Raw genomic sequence first — 23,134 nt, forward strand, 5'->3', positions numbered from 1 at the left:
CTGAACCAAGTGTGCTGAAGTTTTTGTTTGTAATTGTTGAACTTAAGCATAGTAGCTGAAGTCGTTCTCTTGAAGTTTTTTTTGTCCTGGATTCATTAGTTTTGTCATTAAGCTTTTTCAAAAACTTCAGCCGTAGATGTTGAAGTTATTTAGTTCATTTATAAAAATTTCAGCACTAAATAAGCTAAAGTTTTTTTGTCCTGGATAAGCTTTTTCAAAAACTTCAGCAGAAGATGATGAAGTTATTTAGTTCATTTGTAAAAATTTCAGCACTAAAAGCTGAAGGTTTTTTGTCCTGAATTCATTAGTTTTGTCATAAAGTTTTTTCAAAAACTTCAGTAGAAGATGTTGAAGTTATTTAGTTCATTTGTAAAAACTTCAGCACTATATAAGCTGAAGTTTTTGAAAAAGCTTTCTAACATACTAGATAAATAATCAGATTTCCAACAGTATCTAAATCATAAATTTTGAAAACAATAAACGTGAAAAGAACAGAATTATCATTGTCTACTAACTTACGTACGTGGAAGTATTTACAAATTATTGTCTACTAACTTACGTAATTATTTATAATTTATTTTTAAATAATCTGATAAACATATTTATGAAAATCATCCCATGAACTGAAGTTTCATAGCAACACCAACAGTAGCAGAAGAAAGAAGAAGAAGAAGAAGAAGAAGAAGAAGAAGAAGAAGAAGAAGAAGAAGAAGAAGAAGAAGAAGAAGAAGAAGAAGAAAACGGAGAAGGAGAAGGAGGAGGAGAAAGGGGGATGAAGTTGTTTAAAAAGTGGGTACAAGTTAAAACTTTAAAAAAAATACGTATAGGTTAAATGGAGGCGACCAAATAGGGTGCCCCGTGCAATTTTTACAACTATCAAACAGAATGCCAAAGCCCAAAACAGTTGGTCGGGTCGTTACATTGGTGTTTGAATTTTTTTTAAAGAGCATTTCTCACGTTTCTTTTATTCTTAAATTATTTTTAACAAATAAAATAGACCAACATGTTTTCCAAATCTGTTTTCTAATTCTAAATACTTAATTTGATAAATTATATATTCGAGTTTGAACTATAAAGCGTGGTTCAATGGTTTTAAATTTACCTATATATTACATAAATATATTTTTTCTTACACCACTACATACAGCAGGTCTATCCTTCATGAGCACTTTAGAGTTTTTAAGTCCAGAAGTAAAACTAATATAACCCCAACAAAAAATGTTGAGAGAAAAATATAAACATTATAAAAAATATTTATAAAAATCTAGTATACATATAAAATTATTTATAAATAGGTTAATATCTTTAGTTGGTTTAATTGGGTATTTTTAATTATTTTATATAAAATCAACCGACTAAATACAATTAGTTTTCTAAAATTTAATTTTGAACAAACCAAATCTAATAGATAATTGATTTGTCAGTTTGCTTTAATTTGAATTTTTACTTAGTGCATTTTAATATATTTTAATACCGCTTTAATCAAGGGTCATTACATAGTTTTTTTTTGAGCAAACAGGAAATATATATATATTAAAAGTTACGGAACATGCATTACATGCGATTTGTAGTTAGTGTCACATAGGACACTTTGATTACCTAGGCTTGCTAAAGTATTGCAAGCATCATATGATAAGAGTTTTTTAAAAACACATTGTTCTAGTACATCATGTTCTACTATGATTTTAACATCTTTAGGGGGGGGCAACAAAAACTTTCTTCTTCTTCCTTGCATTGGCAATTCTCATGTGTGCTAGCTGGTGAGCTATCCTATTCCCTTGCCGGAATTCGTGCTGGAGGATTACTTGCTTCTGTTGGTGCATTAACGACCTGCATTTTAGAATAGTGTTAGCATATAGATTATTACCTTGTTGTATTGACAGAATTACCTCCGTGAAATCCGTTTCAATTTGAAGTGGAAACAGACTCCACTCGTGGGCTGTTTTTAATCTATGTAGTAGAGCTTTAATTTCAGCTTGTAGACAACCGTTTGCATGAGCAGATTTGTTGTAGCCAACAATCTAGTCGCCTTTAGTATTTCTGATTACCCCACCTAGGCCACAAATTTGCATGTCTTTGTGGAAGCTAGCATCAATGTTCAATTTAAACCATCCTATTGGAAGTTTATGCCATCTAACCTTAATATGGAGCTTTGGAGATGGTAGCACATTAGTTTCAGTTAAAAGGCGGAATTCAAAAGCTCTATTTCTGATGAGGTCAATGTTTATTGACAAATTGATATTATTTTGGTTGTTGTTATTTCTATTAATCCAAATATACCAAATTGAAAAAGGGAATAAAAGATTCCAACTTAACAAATTGTTGTTGAAGGGGTAATTAAATTTTTTTAATTGGATTAGTCAATGTTCCCCATCCTCCCTATAAAAAATTTTCCATCCAATGGTTTCCCAAATATTATTGCTTGCATGACATTTAAAGAAGATATGAGTGATAGATTCATCTATATGATTTCTAGATATAGGGCAATGAGGATCTATATTAAGGCCAATTTTTGCGAGATATTGTCTACAAAGAATTCTATTGTGAAGGCATTGCTAGAGAAAAAATTTGATCTTATTTGGGCATGGCAAGATCCAAATCCACTTAAAATCCATATCATTGTTCTCATTAATGTTGATTACGGAGTAGCAAGTTTTGGTTGTGAAAATACCTTTTGTATTAAGGGACCAGATAGGGATATCATTGTTAGGACATTTTACAAGGATTTTTGTTTTTGATATGGAATCCTAGATATCATCAGGAAGATTGAGGGATATATTAGCAAGGTGCCACTTCTTGCCATCAAAAATATTTCTTAGTTTTAGGTGATAGTCATTTTTTGATAAAGGGCCTGCTATAGTATTTCTAAGGCTCCCTAGGTTAGGGATCCAATTGGCCTCCCAAATATTCATGTTAGAATGGTGATGAAGTTGCCAATTGATAACCTTGGAATATATTTCCCACCCCTTTTGAATACTTTTCCATATGAAAGAAGTATTCCTAGTGTTTTTAGTATTTGCATAGGCATTAATGATGAGTTGAGCCCATGGAGTGGTAGGGTTGTAATGGTCCTCCAAGCAAGGTTTGCAAGATTACAAAATTTTTGTCTTTAGCCTTATGGAGACCCAGGCCTCCCATGTTTTTTGGTTGACAAATGGTTGACCAATTAATGAGGTGAATTTTTCGTTTCTCATTAGTAGTACCCCATATGAAATCCCTTTGTACCTTATCAATTTTTTTGAGGATGTTAATAGGGAGGAGGGTAAATTGCATGTAGTGGTTTGGAATTGAGTTTAGTCAGGAATGAGAGAGAGTTGTCCGGCCTGCTATATTTAGGAGCTTTATTTTCCAAGCTGTTAGATTGGCTCTCATTCTGTCAATGATAAATTGATAGTCTTTTGGTCTAGGGTGTTAATTAAGGATAGGGAAGCCCAGATAAATACCAAAGGCATCACTCTTTTTAATATTAAGAATATTGGTAATTTCATTAGTAAGATTTGGAGGACAATTTGTGGAGAAGATAATTTTTGACTTGGCGGTGTTAATATTTTGGCTTGAGAGATTACAAAAACGGTCTAGAGCTTTATTTTATTTTATGGCTTGATTTTATATTGGCTCTGGCCATTAAAGTAAGGTCATCGGCAAAGAAAAGATGAGAGAAATTGGGACCTTTTTTTTCCTAATGTAATAGGATCCCAGTTTCTAACGTCAACTTGATGGTTTATGTAACGTGACAAAAGCTAGTAATAGAGTCATTTACTAGAACAACTATAGAGCTTGTTGAGATGCAATTTAAGAGAATTTTCTTAAATTTTGCAGGGAATTTGAAATAAGTTAGGGTGTGGTGCACAAATGACCATTCTAAACTGTCAAAGGCTTTTCCAAGGTCGCTTTTTAGAAGCATATGACCTTGTTTCCCCTTTAACTTATGAATTTTTGAAATAAGCTCCTGTATGATAATAGCATTATCCGAAGCCCTTCTATTTTTTATAAAGCTAGCTTGGTAAGGGCAAATAAGTTGGTCAAGGAAAGGTTTAAGTCTATTAGCAAGGATCTTTGTGATGACTTTATAAATAGTGTTGCATAGACCAATGGGTCTGAAATTTTTTATGTTATTTGCATTGGGAATCTTTGGGATAAGACACAAGTAAGTTTTGTTGAGATCATGGGGGATCTCTTGGGTTTCAAAGATGTCATGGCACAATTTTGTGACAGAAGGGCCTATTATATCCCAGTACTTTTTTTAGACATGTGATTTTTGACCCTCCCCAGGATTTTTTATATATTAGCGTAAAATATTTAATTTAGGCATAATATAGATATTTTAAGTAATTTTGACTCTTTTACTTTATTTTATTACAAGAAAACAAAAAATAATCACAAAAATAGGTTCATTAATATTTTGTAGTCATTTTTAATCTAGGAATATTTAACAAATGGGCCCGTATTTTTAATCTCGTTCGCAGCGAAAGAGTAGAGCTTGGGCTCGAGCAATCCATCTTTAGGCCTAATTTTGGACCTAGCCCACAATTGCCAAACCCATAATTCTTAGGCCCATACCCCTTAACCTAAAACCCTACCAAAAACCTAGACTATAAAAATAAAAGAAACGGACAAAAGTAAAGGGCTGAAAAAAAGTTGAAAAAGGCTGGGCAGCTTTTGGAAAAAGACCCCATCCCCCCTGCGTCGTCTTCTTATCCTCACCCTGCGCGTCGTTTGTTTCAACAGAGACCCCCCTGCCTGCCCATCGTCTTCTCCAAACGACCCAGCTCTCTACATCGACCAAACCAACGACCCCCACCCCTTGAAACCTCATCTCCTTCACACCACCCCAGCAACAAGAACACAAACGACCCCCGCCCTGTTGAGTCGTCTGCTTCAACAGCAACAGCCGCCTGAGCAAAAAACAAAATTAGAAATGACTCACACAGCCACACACACGCACAAAAATGAGAAACAGTTGGACGCACATATAGACGGAACCAAATCTGAAAATGTTTGATTCCGACGACTTGCCATAGAATCCGGCGGACCGGGTTCGAACCCAGCGGTAAACCTAGCTCCAAAACTCCCTGAAACTAACCCAAATCAGTGCGAAAGTCAACTCGGAAACGCTACCCAAAACCAGCTCGAGTGAATCTATTCAATTCCGTCGAGGTGTTCGTTGATACGCTGTCCGAGATTCCGTCTGTTTTGAATTTCCGGCGAGGTTCCGGTGCTGCTACATTTTGTTCGAGTCCGTGTCTATTATTCGAGCATCGAAACGGTGCTCGTGTGTGAAGCTGTGTTTCATCGAAAGTTCAGGTTCATATTTCTCAATTCGTTTCTTCTGTCAACCTGATTAATCTTAATTTAGTGTTCAGATGATATGGATTTGGTGTTTGAATGAAACGCGAGCTATGCCTAGATTCTTATTTATGGTTTTGAACAACATTTAGTTGTGGCCTGGCTGTCATAACTTGATTGCTATCGTTTTGAAGTTGTATTGTATTTGCAACCATGATGTTAGTAATTATCACATATTATTATTTGGACGTTTGGATTATTTTGAAACTCTACTCTTTTGAGTCTAGTTACATGTTTGTTTGAAAATTTTCTATTACATGGCATCACAAATAGTTGTTTGCAACCTAATGGAAACGACCCTGGCCATGTGGTGAAATCCTTTATTCATTGCAGATTCGTTTAGCAAGCGTGAAGGTTTGTTCTGCTTCTCGGTTTACTTTGTAGCAAGCAACACAGATTGCTCTTTGCCTCTAGCTGGATAGTCATAGTTTCGTTGTAATTTCGAATTTGCCTGCTTAGTTATTTGCTCATATGTTTACTCGAATTGGTTATAGCTGAACACGATGTTGTCACAATATAGATATTGGGTTGTTATTCATCAACTGAACTACGTCAAATTAGATTAAAGGGGCTTGGGTGTGCATTTTATGTGACCCTACCATAATTTTGAATATTAAAAAGTAAACATGCTAAAATCCGGGGGTGCATTTCATATGACCCAGTCCTAATTTCCAACAAGGTTAAATAGAGCGCGCTGTGAACCATGGGTGCATTTTATGTGACATGGCTTGCAATATGTTTTAAATAACCTTGAATTAATTCTTTAAATAAGTAAAAGCGGTTTTCCAAAAGTTAAAAAATGCACATAGGTTTCCAAGATGTTTTAAAATCAGATAATAAGCCATTTATAATAGTTGAGCGATCGTGCTAGAACTACGAAACTCGGGAATGCCTAACACCTTCTCCCGGGTTAACAGAATTCCTTACTCGGATTTCTGGTTCGCGGACTGTTAAACAGAGTCATATTTTCCTCGATTCGGGATTCAACCGGTGACTTGGGACATCATAAATTTCCCAAGTGGCGACTCTGAATCTTTTAATAAATATAATCCCGTTTCGATTGTCCTTTAATTGAAAAAACTCCTTTAGACCCTTTTCGGGGGTGTAAGGCAAAAAGGGGAGGTGTGATAGCTCTAGTGACTCTGCTGGGGATAGAACCCAGAATCTCTGGTTCAGGGTTCAAGAATTCGAGCTTAGAATAATTGATATAGTTGGCTTTATCCATTATCTAATTTTGTTACATGATTCGGGTCTAATGTGCTAATTGATTGCTTTTACCGCTTTGATATTCTGTGAACTGTATATAAACTGTTGTGAAATCCCTCTTCTATCTGAGTCTTCTAAATCATGAAGAAGTGTGCACTTCGTGTGACTTCTTTTCTGTTAGAGTTATATTCCAAATTTAGAACGAGGTTCGGACAAGTTGCAAAGCCGGTGAAGCTTCTGTATTCCCGGTATGCTGCCCCCCCTCGGCTCGAGTTGTCCGCTCGGGTAAGCCAGATCTAGAACAATAAACCCAGGTTTTGAACCTAGAATAACTCAGCCTCATGCCGGATCCCTAGTAGGCACGTTTGTTTGCATCATGTGCATTTGACTTTGGGGACTCAACACAGGGGTTGGGTCCGTCTAGGACAAGTATACCCCAAAAAATAAAAGACCATCCTGATGCATCTTATGTGCTACATGTTGCATTTATTCAAGGGTAAAAGGGTCATTTGGCGGACCAATGATAGCTGAGGGTAAATGAAGAATTGAAAAAAACAATGGAAAAAAAAGAGGGAGGTTGAAGTGTGAGGATGAAGCGAGTAAGGCACAATTATATTTTCTGTTACATTTTTGTTAAAAAAAAGAGCTTGAAAATTGAAAAAGATTTTGCAATTTTTATCATTTTTCAAAAATAAAAAAAAATATCGAAAAAAAAAGAATAGAAAATCCAAAAGATTTTATATGTTTCATCATTTTTCTGAAAAAAAAGAAGAAGAAAAAATGTATTTTCTATATGTCATTTGTTGTTTTATTATTATTCTCGCTCGTATCCAATCTGCCCGAACTACGCATACCTGATTCTCATCTTTCGGGGTATGATACGTAGGCAACCCACATAGGGTCCGGTCTTCCTAGTAAATCTTAGGTTCTTGGCTTTGTGGGGTCTTAGCCAAATTTTGCACTTCTAGCCACCTTTTGGCCAAATAAGCCATTTTGTAAAAATAGCCTCAATCGTATCTTGCATGCGTTTTAGGGAATGTTATTGTCTCACATAGTGTTGGTTTAAAGTTTTCTCATACAGGTGTGGATTTATTTACCGAAGTTTGAGCATGGCAGACACCCCGTGACCATCCAGTCAAGATCGCTCAGGCAGGAGTTGCTTAAGGAGATTTGTTTTATTTTTATGTTTTGAGTCTGTTCCTCATTTTATGTTGTCTTTTACTTTCTACTTTGGTACAGTAATGTCAAGTCTTTTTATTATTGTTATTTTCTGTTTTATATTTGAAAAAATGTGTTGTAACTCAAAATCCAAAAAAAAGAGATGTTGCATTTTTATATTTCGTTATAAATTTTCTTTAGAATACTAATTGTATAAATGAAAAAAAAAATTCTTTTAGTACTTCTTTAAAAACTTTCTTTAAGGTGTTAATTCCAAAATCCAAAAAGACTTTCTTTTGAGGTGTTTCTTTGGGGAAATTAATGAAGGATGAAAAAAATTCTTTTTATCTTCATTAGAACTTTAGGATATTGTACATAGAAAAAAACATACTTTATCATTTGTTTATCATTAGAATTTTTCTTTTAGGCAATCAAAATTGAAATCCAAAAACATTCTGTTTTACCTTTTTCATTGCTTGCTTCGAAATCTTGCGTTAGGATATCAAATGAAAATTAAAAATATTTTTTCGTGGTTTATTATTTCGATCTTCTTCCTAAAAAAAGAGAATAAAAAAAATATTTTTGTTTTCTCTTCTAGGGTTTTCCTTAATAATTTTCCATGGAGTGTTTGTTTAAAAAAAAAAGCAAAATATATGCTCGTTAAGCTTGAGTTCAGAATAGGTTATAGAACATTAAGTCTAGAAAATTCAAAAACAAAAAAAGAGATTTGTTTCTTTTATTTCCCTTTTCTCGTCAGAGTCATTAAGGTAGAAACAGAGAACGTCAGTTTGTTTCCTTTATTCTTGATCTTCCAGAACTACGCAAAGATCTGATTCATGCAGCGTCATGATACGTAGGCAACCTACATAGGGTTCGATCGAATCATTTTTTTTACTGATAAAAGAAAAGAAAAGAGGTGAAATTGTGGGATGTGAGATATGAGAGAAAGAAAAGAGTGTTGAAATTGTGGGATGTGAGATATGAGAGAAAGAAAAGAGTGTTGAGAAAAAGAAATGAAGGAAAATGGGCAAGCCAACAAGTACAAGAAAAACAAAGAGAAGAGAGGTTGAAATGAACAAATTGGGATGATGCCAAGTGACCTTGTGACCCTCGAAGTCATTCTTGGACCGTAAATTATTGCTAGGTGCATGGCACGAATTGTGATATTTTTAGCTGTTAAATGCTCTAACGCTAACATGATGACTTCATTTTGTTCCTTTTGTTCTCCTCATTGTAGAAGAAGGGTGGTTGGTTTGTGGTTCTTAAGATAACTCATCCATTCAACACAAGGCCAAAGGGCAAGGTAGCCATGTCTAGCAAAAACTTGGGCACAAGAGTTGTTGACCCGTCAAGGGAGTTTGTGGAGTCAGAGTCTGAATTGAAAGAGGAGTTCCAAAGGGTGAAACAACAAATGGCAGAAATGTATCAGTCTTGGATCAGGGGGCATCCTCCGCCTTCATTCCCCACTAACTATACTGAAAACCCTGCAACTATCCCACCACTATCCCAAATCCAGATTCCCACTGCTGTTGATATCACCCCACAACCTTTTCACACTCTACCCGCCAAAACCACCTCGTATCCCGCTCCTTTGGCCACTCATTCTCTTGTATCTCCTCCCTCAGCTACTTTTCCTCGATCCTCTAACGAGGTTGTGTTCAAAGTCCCCGATGCCCAACACTATGCACCAGAACCAACTTTCAAAGTCTCAGATTCATACTCTCCCGCTCCTCATTTTGAGCCTCCCGGCGAAACTGAAAAGCTTGCTAAGACAGTGGAGCAAGATGAGATATCCAGGAAGGTGAAAATCTTAGAGCAGTCTTTAAGAAACATGCAAGGGGGGAGCCAGATGAGCGTATCTTACAAAGACTTGTATTTGTTTCCTGACGTCCAACTGCCTGCTGGGTTTAAGATGCCAAAGTTTGATTTGTATGACGGGCATGGAGATCCCGTGGTCCACTTGAGAGGTTACTGCAGTAAGATGAGAGGCGTCAGTGGGAAAGACAAATTATTGATGGCATATTTTAGTCAGAGTCTGAGTGGGGCAGCTCTGGAGTGGTACACCCACCAAGATGCTAGCAGGTGGTACACGTGGGATAATATGGCTCAGGCCTTTGCCAGGCACTTTTAGTACAATATAGAAATTGTCCCAGATCGCATGTCCCTCGCCAAGATAGAAAAGAGGCCTAATGAAAGCTTTAGGGAATACGATCTCAGATGGAGAGAGCAAGCTGCCAGAGTCCATCCTCCCATGGAAGAAAAAGAGATGGTCAAGTACTTTCTTCAAGCTCAAGCACCAACTTACTTTGGGCATTTGATCACGGCTGTGGGTCGGTCTTTTAATGATGTGGTAAAAATGGGAGAAATGGTAGAATATGGGTTGAAGTCTAGCAAGATCATGAGTTATTCTGCTTTAAAAGCCATAACACAAGTAATTCAGAACGACACAGGAAGCTTGCTGGGTCAGAATGAACATGATGATTTTGCCATGGTTGTTTCAGAGTCACGACATGGACCAAAGGGTCCGCCTCACCAATATACCCAACCTCAACTCCAACCCCAAACCTGTCCCCGAGTTCCATGTAATCCACCTCAGTATTATCCTCCGAACAATGTTTGGTCATATATCCAACCACTAGGTCACTCCCTATGGCGAGCGCCAGCACCACATAATGCATTCTTTCCTTCACAACATTTTCGAGCACCCAACAACCCTAGAAAACAGGGGCAGGGAAGGGAACAAAGGCAAAGAAATAGTTTCACGCCAATTGGGGAGTCCTACACAAGCTTGTTTGAAAAGTTAAAGCATTCTGGCCTGATTGAGCCGCTCCTCGGCTATACTCCAGACCCATATGCAAAAGGCTTTGATCCTACTGTACGATGCATGTACCACTCTAATGTCCAAGGGCATAGCATTGAATATTGTCGTTCTTTGAAAAGGGAAATAGAAAGAATGATTCAAAAAGGGGTAATTGTGATCAATGACAGTGACAGGGAGCATGCGAATCCTCTTGGGAACTTGCAGACTGAAGTTAATGATATTGAAGTTGTTAATGGTTTTGGCAATATTGATGGGGAACCCATTGGCTTAGATGGCGTGCTTGGTAATTGGAAAGACGCTTCATCTCTTGGCTAACTGGAGAGGAGTCTTGGTGGTTTATTTTGTTGTCATTTCTGTTGTCCGGGTTATTTTCAGGGTTGTAATCCGGATATTGTCTTGTGATTTAAACCCTTCTATCCTTTTATTTTGCCTAGTTTATTTTTTGTAGTAACTCGTTTAGTGTTGTCTAGGTTTGTTCCAAGGTTGTAACTCAGTTTAGTTTGCTTGTTTTGTTGTTCAAACCCTTTCACCATCTGTCTAATGCAATTTTCTATTATTTTTAGTCATTTTTGTTTAGTTCTCTTTTCCTTTTATAGTCTTTTTCCTGTTGACTCTAGTGGCATGACATGCACTAGTAATTCTCAGCTTGGTTTTAAAAGTCAGTTTAGTCACGAAGCAATGAAACAACGTTGAAGATGTAGGGACATTGGAGGGAAATAAGTGAAGGCATTTTGAGATCACTTCAAGCCCGAATTGTGTGAAATTGGGGCAGGTGGAACATAAAAATACACTATTAAAATGCATCACGCTGCATCGGGTGAAGATAATGGGAAGTTTGCCCCAAATTTGTAGGGGGCCGTTCGTGGTAATGAGAGTTGGGGTGTTGTCCAATAGGGCTTGGTAATTAACAGATGTAAAAGGCGAATGTGTGAATATGGTTATCAAGTCTAGTATAGTCAAAAGATGTTATAAATGTTTTTCTTGGTCTGTTTAATTGTGTAGTTTGCACTTGGCATGTTTTGGAGATTGGAATGACGAAGGCATTTTGTTCTGCTATCTAAACACTTTATCCTTCGTTATCCCTTTTGAACCTTATTTATTTTCTTTCATACCCTTTTTTCGGAATCAGTAGCAAAGATCAGAAATGCAAGCGCGAAAGATGAGTAAAGAAAAAAAAGAAAAGAAAAAGAATGAAAAGAGAGAGAAGAAAAAGAAGAAGAAAGAGAAAAGAAAAAAAAAAGAAAAAAAACAACAAGAAAAGAGAAAAAGAAAAAGAAGAGAAAGAAAAGAAAAGAGAAGAAAAACAACAACAAAAAGAAAAAGAAGGAAAGAAGAGAAAAGAAAAAGAAAAGAAAAATCACAACAAACAAGGTAATTCCTATCACATGAACTACGTTCGACCTGATTCCTTTTAAGGATACGTAGGCAGCCTCACGGTTCGGTCTCATCAAAACAAAAATCCAAAAGTCCCCAAGAAAGAAACTGTGGCAGAAGTTGTGTTTGTTGCAAGAAATTTGATTCCGAAAGTTGTAATTTTGAACCCATGAGAATTGGTTTGAGCCTTTGATACCCTTTCTTTCTAACCCTATCCAAAAAGCCCACATTACAGTCCAAAGAAAGACCTTCCGATCAGTCTTCGAGAGATGCCAAGTCAACCACGGAGAGGTAATTCATATCAGGGGCAACACTATGGTCCAAGCAGAAAAATAATGAAAATAAGGGAGTCTTATTGGTGAAAACTCTCACGGGCACCGTAAGGCGACGAGAGCTGAGAGAAGTCAAAAATGAGAGAGTCTTATTGGTGAAAACCCTCATGGGCACCGTAAGGTGACGGGAGCTGAGAGAAGTCAAAAATGAGAGAGTCTTATTGGTGAAAACCCTCGCGAGCACCGTAAGGCGACGGTAAGTTGAGAGAAAGAACAAATGAGAGAGGCTTGATGGTGAAAACTCTCCGGGCACTACAAGTCGAATAAGGATTGTGAGTCAGATTGGATAATTAGAGCATTGAAGCCCAGTTTCACGGTTTAGGGGGTATAACAGGAGTTGGACATCAGACTTGCTCAACGGAATAGGCCATAGGTGCATGTTATGGTCATTATAGTTGGTATCCACATCTGATAGGTTTCTACTTTGTAGTTTTCTTATTAGGAATCATATCTTTCCTGTGTCTTTTATTCTATTCCTTTTGTCTTGTTTATTTCCTCTTCCTGAGTCTGTTCGGTCAAAATAAGTGAGAAATGGATTCAAAATTTGCCACCAACTTTCCAATTGCACAAAACGAGATCTGGCTAGCACGTCACAGTGTCATAAGTCAGGAAAGAACAACAAGCGCACGGAGTTGGTAATGATCAACATGCTTTGGGGTCCATGAGAAATACAAAGGTTTGGTATATTTCAATTCGTGAATAGTGCAACAGATAGAGGATGTTGTGTGAACGGGTCAAAGGTATTCTCTGTGATGAGATCAACAAAGAAAGTGGTTAACCACTGACAAGCGAGGTCTTCCAAGCAGAAATCAAAGTTATCGTGACAGATAACTTTGATTTGGGATTCATGTGAAACACAAAGGTTTGGTAAATGTCAGTTCATGAGCAATGCAACAGATAGAGGGTATTGGGTCTGAACGGAGAAGAGGTATTTTCTGTGATAAGGGTGACAGAGAAATTGGTTAGTCAATAAGCGAGCAATGTCTTTCAAGGTGAAATCAAAGTTATCATGGCAAGTGAAGGAGCAACCGCTGCAAAGTTAAGGCCACAAACCAACCACTATGTTTAAACTCACAAGTTTTCTTTGTCTGAAACAGGGACGAAAGCTATGTTCATATCAAATCTTGGAAGGTTGAAATTTTCAGGTGTAATGCCACAATTCTGCTTACGCAAAGGCTATTGAGAAGATCACACATCACCACTAGGAAAAGCATTTCCTAGTCTGGATTTTCAAGTTATGTTTTGCTTTAGGAGACGCACTTCCTAAATTGAGATTTTACCACTAGGAGACGCACTTCCTATTTGGTTCATTTAAATTCATTCCTAGGAGACGCACTTCCTAGTTTTAGTCAATGATGTTTCACCCCTAGGAGACACACTTCCCAGTTTGGGTCTTTCGGGTTATATTTTTGCTTTAGGAGACGCACTTCCTAAATTGAGATTTTACCACTAGGAGATGCACTTCCTATTTGGTTCATTTAAGTTCATTCCTAGGAGATGCACTTCCTAGTTTGAGTCATTAGTGTTTCACCCCTAGGAAACGCACTTCCTAGTCTGGGTCTTTCAGGTTATATTTTTACTTTAGGAGACGCACTTCCTAAATTGAGATTTTACCACTAGGAGATGCACTTCCTATTTGGTTCATTTAAGTTCATTCCTAGGAGACGCACTTCCTAGTTTGATTAATTGGGATTTCACCCCTAGGAGACGCACTTCCTAGTCTGGGTAGTTCAGGTTATATTTTTGTTTTAGGAGACGCACTTCCTAAATTGAGATTTCACCTCTAGGAGACGCACTTCCTAGTCTGGGTAGTTCAGGTTATATTTTTGTTTTAGGAGACGCACTTCCTAAATTAAGAGTTCACCCTTAGGAGACGCACTTCCTAGTCTGGGTAGTTCAGGTTATAGTTTTGTTTTAGGAGACGCACTTCCTAAATTGAGATTTCACCCCCTAGGAGACGCACTTCCTAGTCTGGATAGTTCAGGTTGTATTGTTGTTTTAGGAGACACACTTCCTAAATTGAGATTTTCTCCTAGGAGACGCACTTCCTAGTTTGGATCGTATGAGTTTTAGTCACTGAAGTTCTCACCCCTAGGAGACGCACTTCCTAGTCTCGGTCATTTAAATTCATTCCTAGGAGACGCACTTCCTAGTTTAAGTCATTAATGTTTCACCCCTAGGAGACGCACTTCCTAGTCTTGGTATTCTAAATTATATTTTGGTTTATAATATTGCTAACAACTCACAAATCTTCCTAGTGCAAACTGGGGCAGAAATTTTTCTTTGTTTTGTCTATTTTGTTGAAATCAGGAGCCCGCCTGGAGAGCAGGAATACATTTCAAGTTAGCAGTCAGGAGCCCGCCTAGAGAGCATGGAATACTTTCAAGCGTAGTAGTCAGGAGCCCGCCTGGAGAACAAGGGAGTACAATTTAAATTTTAGCTTTCAAATTCTTTGTTTTGTCTATGTTGAAGTCAGGAGCCCGCCTGGAGAGCAGGGAATACATCTCAAGTTGAAGTCAGGAGCTCGCCTGGAGAGCAGGGAATACTTTCAAATGCAGCAGTCAGGAGCTCGCCTGGAGAACAAGGGAGTACCATTTAAGTTTTAGCTTTCAAATTCTTTGCTTTGTTTATGTTGAAGTCAGGAGCCTACCTGGAGAGAAAGGAATACATTTCAAGTCAGCAATCAAGAGCCCGCCTGGAGAGCAGGGAATACATTTCAAGTCAGCAATCAAGAGCCCGCCTGGAGAGCAGGGAACACATTCAAATTTAGTAGTCAGAAGCTCGCCTGGAGAGTAGGGAATACATTTCCAGTCGGCAATCAGGAGCCCACCTGGAGAACAAGGGAGTACAATTCAAGTTTTATCTTTCAAGTTCTTATTGATATTTGGTAATGCGATTCATTTTACACTTACATATGGGCCAGATACCCAAACGAGGGCAGAAAATTTTCTTTGTTTCGTGTATTTTGTTGAAGTCAGGAGCCCGCTTGGAGAGCAGAGAATACATTTCAAGTTAGCAGTCAGGAGCCCGCCTGGAGAGCAGGGAATACATTCAAGTTTAGCAGTTAGGAGCCCGCCTAGAGAGCAGGGAATACATTTCAAGTTCAGCGGTCAGGAGGCCACCTGGAGAGCAGGGAATACATTTCAAGTTAGCAGTCAGGGAGCCCCGCCTGGAGAATAGGGTCAGTTTTTACTTTAGTCAAGCTTAGTTTATAGATTTCCTAGTCTATTCTTTAGTTTAATTTCATCATTGCATCAATAGCACAAGTGGTTTACAGTTTTGCTAACAACTCACAAATTTTCCTAGTGCAAACTGTGGCAGAAAATTTCTTTGTTTTGTCTATTTTGTTGTAATCAGGCACCCCACCTGGAGAACAAGGGGAAACAACTCAAGTTTCTAGGGAAAGCAGTGTCGAATGAAGACAACTCAAGTTTCAAGGGAAAGCAGTTTCGAAGCAAGACAGTTCAAGTTTCAGGGGAAAATGGTTCAAGGTGCAAAGGAAAACAGTGTCAAGTAACGAGAGAAGACGGTTCGAGTTCAACAGTCAGGCGTCCACCTAAAGAAAAGGAAAAACATCTCAGATTGCAATTCAAGTCAGCAACCAAAGAATCTCGCGGCAAGAATGCGAGCCAACAGTCCGAGGTGATCAACAGAAGTTAGTCAGAATAAAGAAAAGAGAGGAAGGCAAGAAGTGAATCCAAATGCAGAGGTTGATGAAAGATGTGAAATACTTAAGACGTGGTGGAAGTCACAAGCACTACATGTCCGGTCCCGACCCAAAAGCTGTAGAAGAACGAGCTAGCACCTGCAGCTAACAAGCGCCAAGGTTTAAATCTAAAGTCTGCATGAAGAACCATTCAAGACTTAAGATCAAGCTTTAGAAGACTTATAGATAGGAATCTTGTAACTCATAGTTGATAGGCGTATCTAGTCTTTTTCATGTTTTGATTTTGATGTAATAGCAGGACTGCGGACCGAAACCTCGACGGAACGGCACCTCGACCGGCTCTCCACCTCGGTATACTCCATCACCTCACTCATCTCTGAACTACACATGGCCTGATTCCTTTATAGCCAAGGATATTTAGGCAGCCCAGATACCAGGGCTCGGTCACACTCCCTTCTCTCTTAGATTTAGTCTCTCCAAATAAGGGTCGGGTCAAAAACCTGTCTAGTCAGTCTTTGTTTGAAAACTCTGTACGTTTCCAGTCAAAGAGGGGCAGCTGTAGACATGTGATTTTTGACCCTCCCCGAGATTTTTTATATATTAGCGTAAAATATTTAATTTAGGCATAATATAGATATTTTAAGTAATTGTGACTCTTTTACTTTATTTTATTACAAGAAAACAAAACAAAATCACAAAAATAGGTTCATTAATGTTTTGTAGTCATTTTTAATCTAAAAAAAATCTCTTAAAAAATATATACAACAATAGTATCGTATTTTTATTTTAATATGATATTTGAAAATACCAAAAATAGATTTTTTTTAATGGTTAGTTTTACTTTAACAATTATTTGAATAGTAGGAATAATTAACAAATGGGCCCGTATTTTTAATCTCGTTCGCAGCGAAAGAAGAGAGCTTGGGCTCGAGCAACCCATCTTTAGGCCTAATTTTGGACCTAGCCCATAATTCTTAGGCCCATACCCCTTAACCTAAAATCCTACCAAAAACCTAGACTATAAAAATAAAAGAAACGGACAAAAGGAAAGGGCTAAAAAAAAGTTGAAAAAGGCTGGGCAGCTTTTGGAAAAAGACCCCATCCCCCCTGCGTCGTCTTCTTAACCTCACCCTGCGCGTCGTTTGTTTCAACAGAGACCCCCCCTGCTTGCCCATCGTCTTCTCCAAACGACCCAGCTCTCTACATCGACCAAACCAACGACCCCCACCCCTTGAAACCTCATCTCCTTCACACCACCCCAGCAACCAGAACACAAACGACCCCTGCCCTGTTGAGTCGTCTGGTTCAACAGCAACAGCTGCCGGAACAAAAAACAAAAGCTTGAATGACGCACACAGCCACACACATGCACAAAAACGAGAAACATTTGGACGCACATACAGACGGAACCAAATCTAACCGAAACTGTTTGATTCCGACGACTTGCCATAGAATCCGGCGGACCGGGTTCAAACCCAGCGGTAAACCTAGCTCCAAAACTTCCTGAAACTAACCCAAATCATTGCGAAAGTCAGCTTGGAAATGCTACCCAAATCCAGGTCGAGTGAATCTGTTCAATTTCGTCGAGGTATTTGTTGATACGCTGTCCGAGATTCCGTCTGTTTTGAATTTCTGGCGAGGTTCCGTTGCTGCTACATTTTTTTCGAGTCCGTGTCTCTTATTCGAGCATCGAAACAGTGCTCGTGTGTGAAGCTGTGTTTCATCGAAATTTCAGGTTCATATTTCTCAATTCGTTTCTTCTGTCAACCTGATTATTCTTAATTTAGTGTTAAGATGATATGGATTTGGTGTTTGAATGAAATGCGAGCTATGCCCAAATTCTTATTTATGGTTTTGAACAGCATTCAGTTGTGGCCTGGCTGTCATAACTTGATTGCTATCGTTTTGAAGTTGCATTGTATTTGCAACTATGATGTTAGTAATTATCACATATTATCATTTGGACGTTTGGATTATTTTGAAACTCTACTCTTTTGAGTCTAGTTACATGTTTGTTTGAAAATTTTCTATTACATGGCATCACAAATAGTTGTTTGCAACCTGTTGGAAACGGCCTTGGCCATGTGGTGGAATCCTTTATTCATTGCAGATTCGTTTAGAAAGCGTGAAGGTTTGTTCTGCTTCTCGGTTTTCTTTGTAGCAAGCAACACAGATTGCTCTTTGCCTCTAGCTGGATAGTCACAGTTTCGTTGTAATTTCGAATTTGCCCACTTAGTTATTTGCTCGTATGTTTACTCGAATTGGTTATAGCTGAACACGATGTTGTCACAATATAGATATTGAGTTGTTATTCATCAACTGAACTACGTCAAATTAGATTAAAGGGGCTTGGGTGTGCATTTCATGTGACCCTACCATAATTTTGAATATTAAAAAGTAAACATGCTAAAATCCGGGGGTGCATTTCATGTGACCCGGTCCTAATTTCCAACAAGGTTAAATAGAGCGCGCTGTGAACCATGGGTGCATTTCATGTGACGTGGCTTGCAATATGTTTTAAATAACCTTGAATTAATTCTTTAAATAAGTAAAATCGGTTTTCCAAAAGTTAAAAAATGCAAATAGGTTTCCAAGATGTTTTAAAATCAGATAATAAGCCATTTATAACAGTTGAGCGACCGTGCTAGAACCACGGAACTCGGGAATGCCTAACACCTTCTCCCGGGTTAACAGAATTTCTTACTCGGATTTCTGGTTCGTGGACTGTTAAACAGAGTTATATTTTCCTCGATTCGGGATTCAACCGGTGACTTGGGATACCATAAATCTCCCAAATGGCGACTCTGAATCTTTTAATAGATATAATCCCGTTTCGATTGTCCTTTAATTGGAAAAACTCCTTTAGACCCTTTCCGGGGGTGTAAGGCAAAAAGGAGAGGTGTGGCACTTTTGAAAAAAGAACGGGTGTAGACCGTCCGGTCCGGGCGCTTTAAAGGGTTTAAAGGAGAAGATGGCCTTTTTAATCTCAATATTAAGAAGGGGGTTATCTAGGCTATTGAGGTTTAAGGCATTTTGGGAGATGTTTTTTAAAGGACTAATTCTACTAGAATTTTTGTGGGAGGTGGTAAAGATAGAATTAAAGTAGTTGCAAACATGGGAGATGACTAGATTAGGATCGTTAATCTAATTCCCTGCATCATCTTTGAAGAAATTGATCCTATTTCTTCTTTTTCAATTAGTAGCCGAGATGTGGAAGAATTTGGTGTTTACATGTCCCTCGTTAAGCCATAAAACTCTTGACCTTAGCTTCCAGTAATCTTCCTCTATTAGTATAAGGTCATTGTAGTCTTTTTTAAGGCTAGTTTGTAAGTTTTGAAGGAAAATACTATAAGAGTAATGTTTGGATTTTTCAACGCCTTGAAGCCGGGCTAGTATTTTCCTTTTTTTCCATAATATCACCAAAAGCTTGGTGTTTCCAAACCTTGACTTTTTCTATAAACAAATTGCTAGCCCTATTATAATCATTATTAGACCAATTTTCTTGGACTAGAGTTTTGAAAGAAGGGTGTTTACACCAATAGGTTTTAAGTCGAAAGAGAGGCTTATAAAGAACATTATTTTTTGATATTAATTCTACTAAAATGGGATTGTGATCCGAGTGGGTTTTAGGCAAATGAATAATAGAACTTTTTGGAAAAAGCTTAATCCAATCCTCATTGCCTAATACTTTATCTAATCTTTCCATAATCAAACCCCTATTTTTGTGCCTAAGGTTTGACCAAGTGTACTTACACCCTTTATATCCTAAATTAATTAAATTACAATTATTTATCTTACACCAACGATATTTAGCCCTACTATCTTTTATACTATTACCACCAAATTTCTTGTTTGAGCAGAATACATCATTGAAACCTCCTCCTAATAACCAAGGTCCATTGTAGCTATTACTAATGCATTCAATGTTATCCCACATCTTATTCCTAAGAAGTATATTTGTACTAGCATAGATAGCACTAAAAAGCCATTTTTGACGAATAGGGATTACCTCAATTGTAGCATAAATCTCCTGATCCCTTCGAAAAAATTCTGAATGGTGACAATTTCATGATTGGATAGGACCACAATCCCACCTTCCTGGTCTTCAGCTGGTACTTCTATGAACTCCATAAAACCATAATCGTCTAGAAGCTCCATGTGATTTCCCATCCTGGTTTCTAATAAGGCTACCATGCAGGGTCTATGTGTGTCCACCATTTTCCTGAAGTTCCTTCTAAAGTTTTCATTGTTCCCTCCTTTAATATTCTAAATGATAATGTTAGTAGGTTGATTCATGGAAATATTAAAGTTTTGGTTCGTTGGATTCCCATTCTCCTTCACGTCCCCTAGAACTGGGTTCCCCCTTAATGATGGAACTAGGATCATGGCTCGATTGCCTACAGTTGGATCCTGTGGAGGTCTTATGTCCATCGATCATTTGTATAATGCTAGAGGGCAGCTGAGAACATGCCTCTTCTCTTGCCTCTCTGAAAAGAGAAACACTTTTACTCCGTCGAGACTTGAGATTTCTAGGACTCTTTCTAAGAGTAGGTTTAGGGGTTCCTCTTCCTCTTCCATTTCTGCCTCTACTGGTTCTGGCATAGGCACTTGATTGTGGGGTGGGGAGGGAGGTTGTTGTGGTATCTGAGGCTCCTGGATTGGTTGAGGTTGTTCCCATGGAAGAAAAATAGGGTTTAGTTGAGACAGATTCTCTGGCATGAAGAATGGCATGTCCATTAAAACATTTTGAGGATAGATTGGATTGAAATGTCGAGGAAGGTTCCACTGGTTCCTCATTGCATGAACCAGCTGGGGGTTCACTGATGGTGCTAAGGGTTGAAGGATGTTGTTGAGCCATGCTTGATTGAGGTAGTTGTTCATGGCCAACCTTATGCCTTCTGTCACTAACTGGGCTAGATACTGAGTGTTGTGGAGGATGATAATCGAGTCCTGGCCATTTATCTGGACATTGAATGAGCATGTATGGCCCATCAGATCCATCTCCATCCATGATACAGGTTGATAGTCTTGAGCTTGAGGTGGTTGAACATAAATTATTCGAGGGTTTACTAGTTGAGGTTGGAGAGGTGAGAGGTTTTCCATGGTGATTCTGGTTTGTCGAAGAATTTGGAGAAGTCTTTGTCTCCTCCTTAGGGATGATGGTAATGTTGGCATTATGATCAGTGTTTAGGTTACTTAATAATTCTAAATCAGGCATGGGGGAGGAGCTATTAGGTATAAGGGATGGATTGGTTGATAGGGTAATGATTGGGGATATCTTTTGTATATCGTTTGAGTCCCCAAGGGTGGAGTTTATAGGCTGAGTTCCCAAATCCTTTGCGTGTGCTGGATTTTTAGCCATTTGGCTTGGATGTTCTTCTGTCATTGCCATTTGGCTAGCATGCTTAGGCCTTTGTGGATAAGCAGATCTTGATGAAAGATCTTTCTTGAGATTGTGGTTAATGGACGGATTGTTACTAATTTGCCCACTAGGAAGGGTAGTATTATTAGTAGTGCTGTGATTTTTAATAGGGGTAGTAGGGTCATTATGGATGTTATTTTGCATGGCCACCTTAACTAATTGATTTGTAGGATTTGTAATAGAAGACACATTTGTGTCCGGCATATCAATATCATTGGTAGTTTGTGACATTTGTTCACTTGCATGTGATTTATTAATTATAATTTTTTGATTATTAATTTCTTTAGTGGTTTTGTTCAAAACTAGGGGCTCTTCATATAGGATAGAAAAGTTATTTTTTGTTATCAATTTATTTTGATCACCAATCAAAGAAGTCGAAGATTGAAGATTGTTAGTGTATGGTGATGGGGTAGTATTTCTGTGATCTTTTGATTTATATTGTAAGAGTTGAGTGTCTAAATACTTACCGGTGTTGGCATTGAATAACTTGACAGGGATACCTGGGCCATTAGCTTGTTTAATCGGATTTGCAATAGGTTGTTTTTGAGGACCTTTTGCACCTTGATGTCTTCCTTTGGAAAGAAAATGTTGTCCATTGTTCTTTTTCCCTATTATTTGTAATTGTTGATAATTCCTTGCTTTGTATCTTCATTTTTTCCATCTCTATTTTTCTGAATAATAAAGGAACATTTTTGAGCTATGTGCCCCAATCGTCCACAGTTTTTACAAAGAAAATTTTCACCTTCGTAGTGTATTGCTTGTTTGTGGTGGACAACATAGATGAATGGTTGAACTGGAACTTCCAATGGTAATTCCACACATAATCTTGCATAACGACCTCTCAGAGTTGTTGATGTGCAAATATCAATTTTTAGGAGCCGGCCAATTGCATTACCAATTTTTTCCAGAAAATTGCCATCGTAAAATTTTGTAGGTAATTGAGGAAGTCTAATCCATACTGCTGAGTTTGCGACTTTCTCTTGAGTGGCAACAAAGTTTGGTTTCCATCTAGTAATAGAGAGAAAATGTTCATTAATGAACCAAGGGCCTTGATACATTACCTTGTCCATATTTTCCTTTTTCTTGAATTTGATTATGTAGTAGTGTACTCCAAGGTCAATCAACTGGAAATCTTCAGTTGGTTTCCATAGTTCTTGAATTTTTCTCTTTAGATAGTAGTGTAACATACGCTTTCCCACTAGCTTTACTATGATAGAATTTTTCCATGGCTCATAGATTCTTACCTTCTCCTCATCAGAGAGTGTTATGAATTTGATGCCCTTTGAGGTCGTTAAGGTTGGTTGATCAACTACTTGATCTTCCGAGTCCATCATTGGGGGGTCTATATCTTGATGATTTTCAATAGTGATGAAGAATAAAGGGTTCGAAGTGGTAAGCATAGCTTTGAAGCTAGGTTTGATCATGCTTTGATCAATATCTGGGGGTTTAGGAGGTATTTTGTGTTGTTGTTGTTAGGGTTGGGGATCCATTTCCCAGGGTCATTACATAGTCAAATGTCAAGCTTGACCTATCTCACCCTCCGATTCAAATCTATTCATAGATTGATTAATTTTATTTTGATACAAAATCTTACCTTGGCACCAACAACAACTATAAATGATACTCCCTCCGGTTTACAATAAGTGACCAATTCGCTTTTTGATTTTGGTCCAAAATAAGTGTCCATTTATATAATCAAGAAAGAATTCAATTTGTTTTTACAAAATTACCCTTATGTACATATTCCTAAAACTCCTCACATTAAATATTTAATTAAGGGTAATTTAATCATAATATGTATTTTTGTA

General features: G+C 37.9%; 1 protein-coding gene across 1 annotated transcript; it reads right to left on the reverse strand.

Annotated features, from left to right (window-relative positions):
• Nucleotides 1-21,937: 21,937 nt before the first annotated feature.
• LOC142165915 (uncharacterized) lies at nucleotides 21,938-22,657 on the reverse strand. The gene has a single exon (XM_075224303.1). It carries the CDS (start codon nucleotides 22,655-22,657, stop codon nucleotides 21,938-21,940), a length of 720 nt encoding a protein of 239 aa, XP_075080404.1.
• Between the last annotated feature and the right edge of the window lie 477 nt (nucleotides 22,658-23,134).

This window comes from Nicotiana tabacum, chromosome 11 (genome assembly GCF_000715075.1).
Source record: "Nicotiana tabacum cultivar K326 chromosome 11, ASM71507v2, whole genome shotgun sequence".
In the NCBI taxonomy this organism is placed as follows: Eukaryota; Viridiplantae; Streptophyta; class Magnoliopsida; order Solanales; family Solanaceae; genus Nicotiana; species Nicotiana tabacum.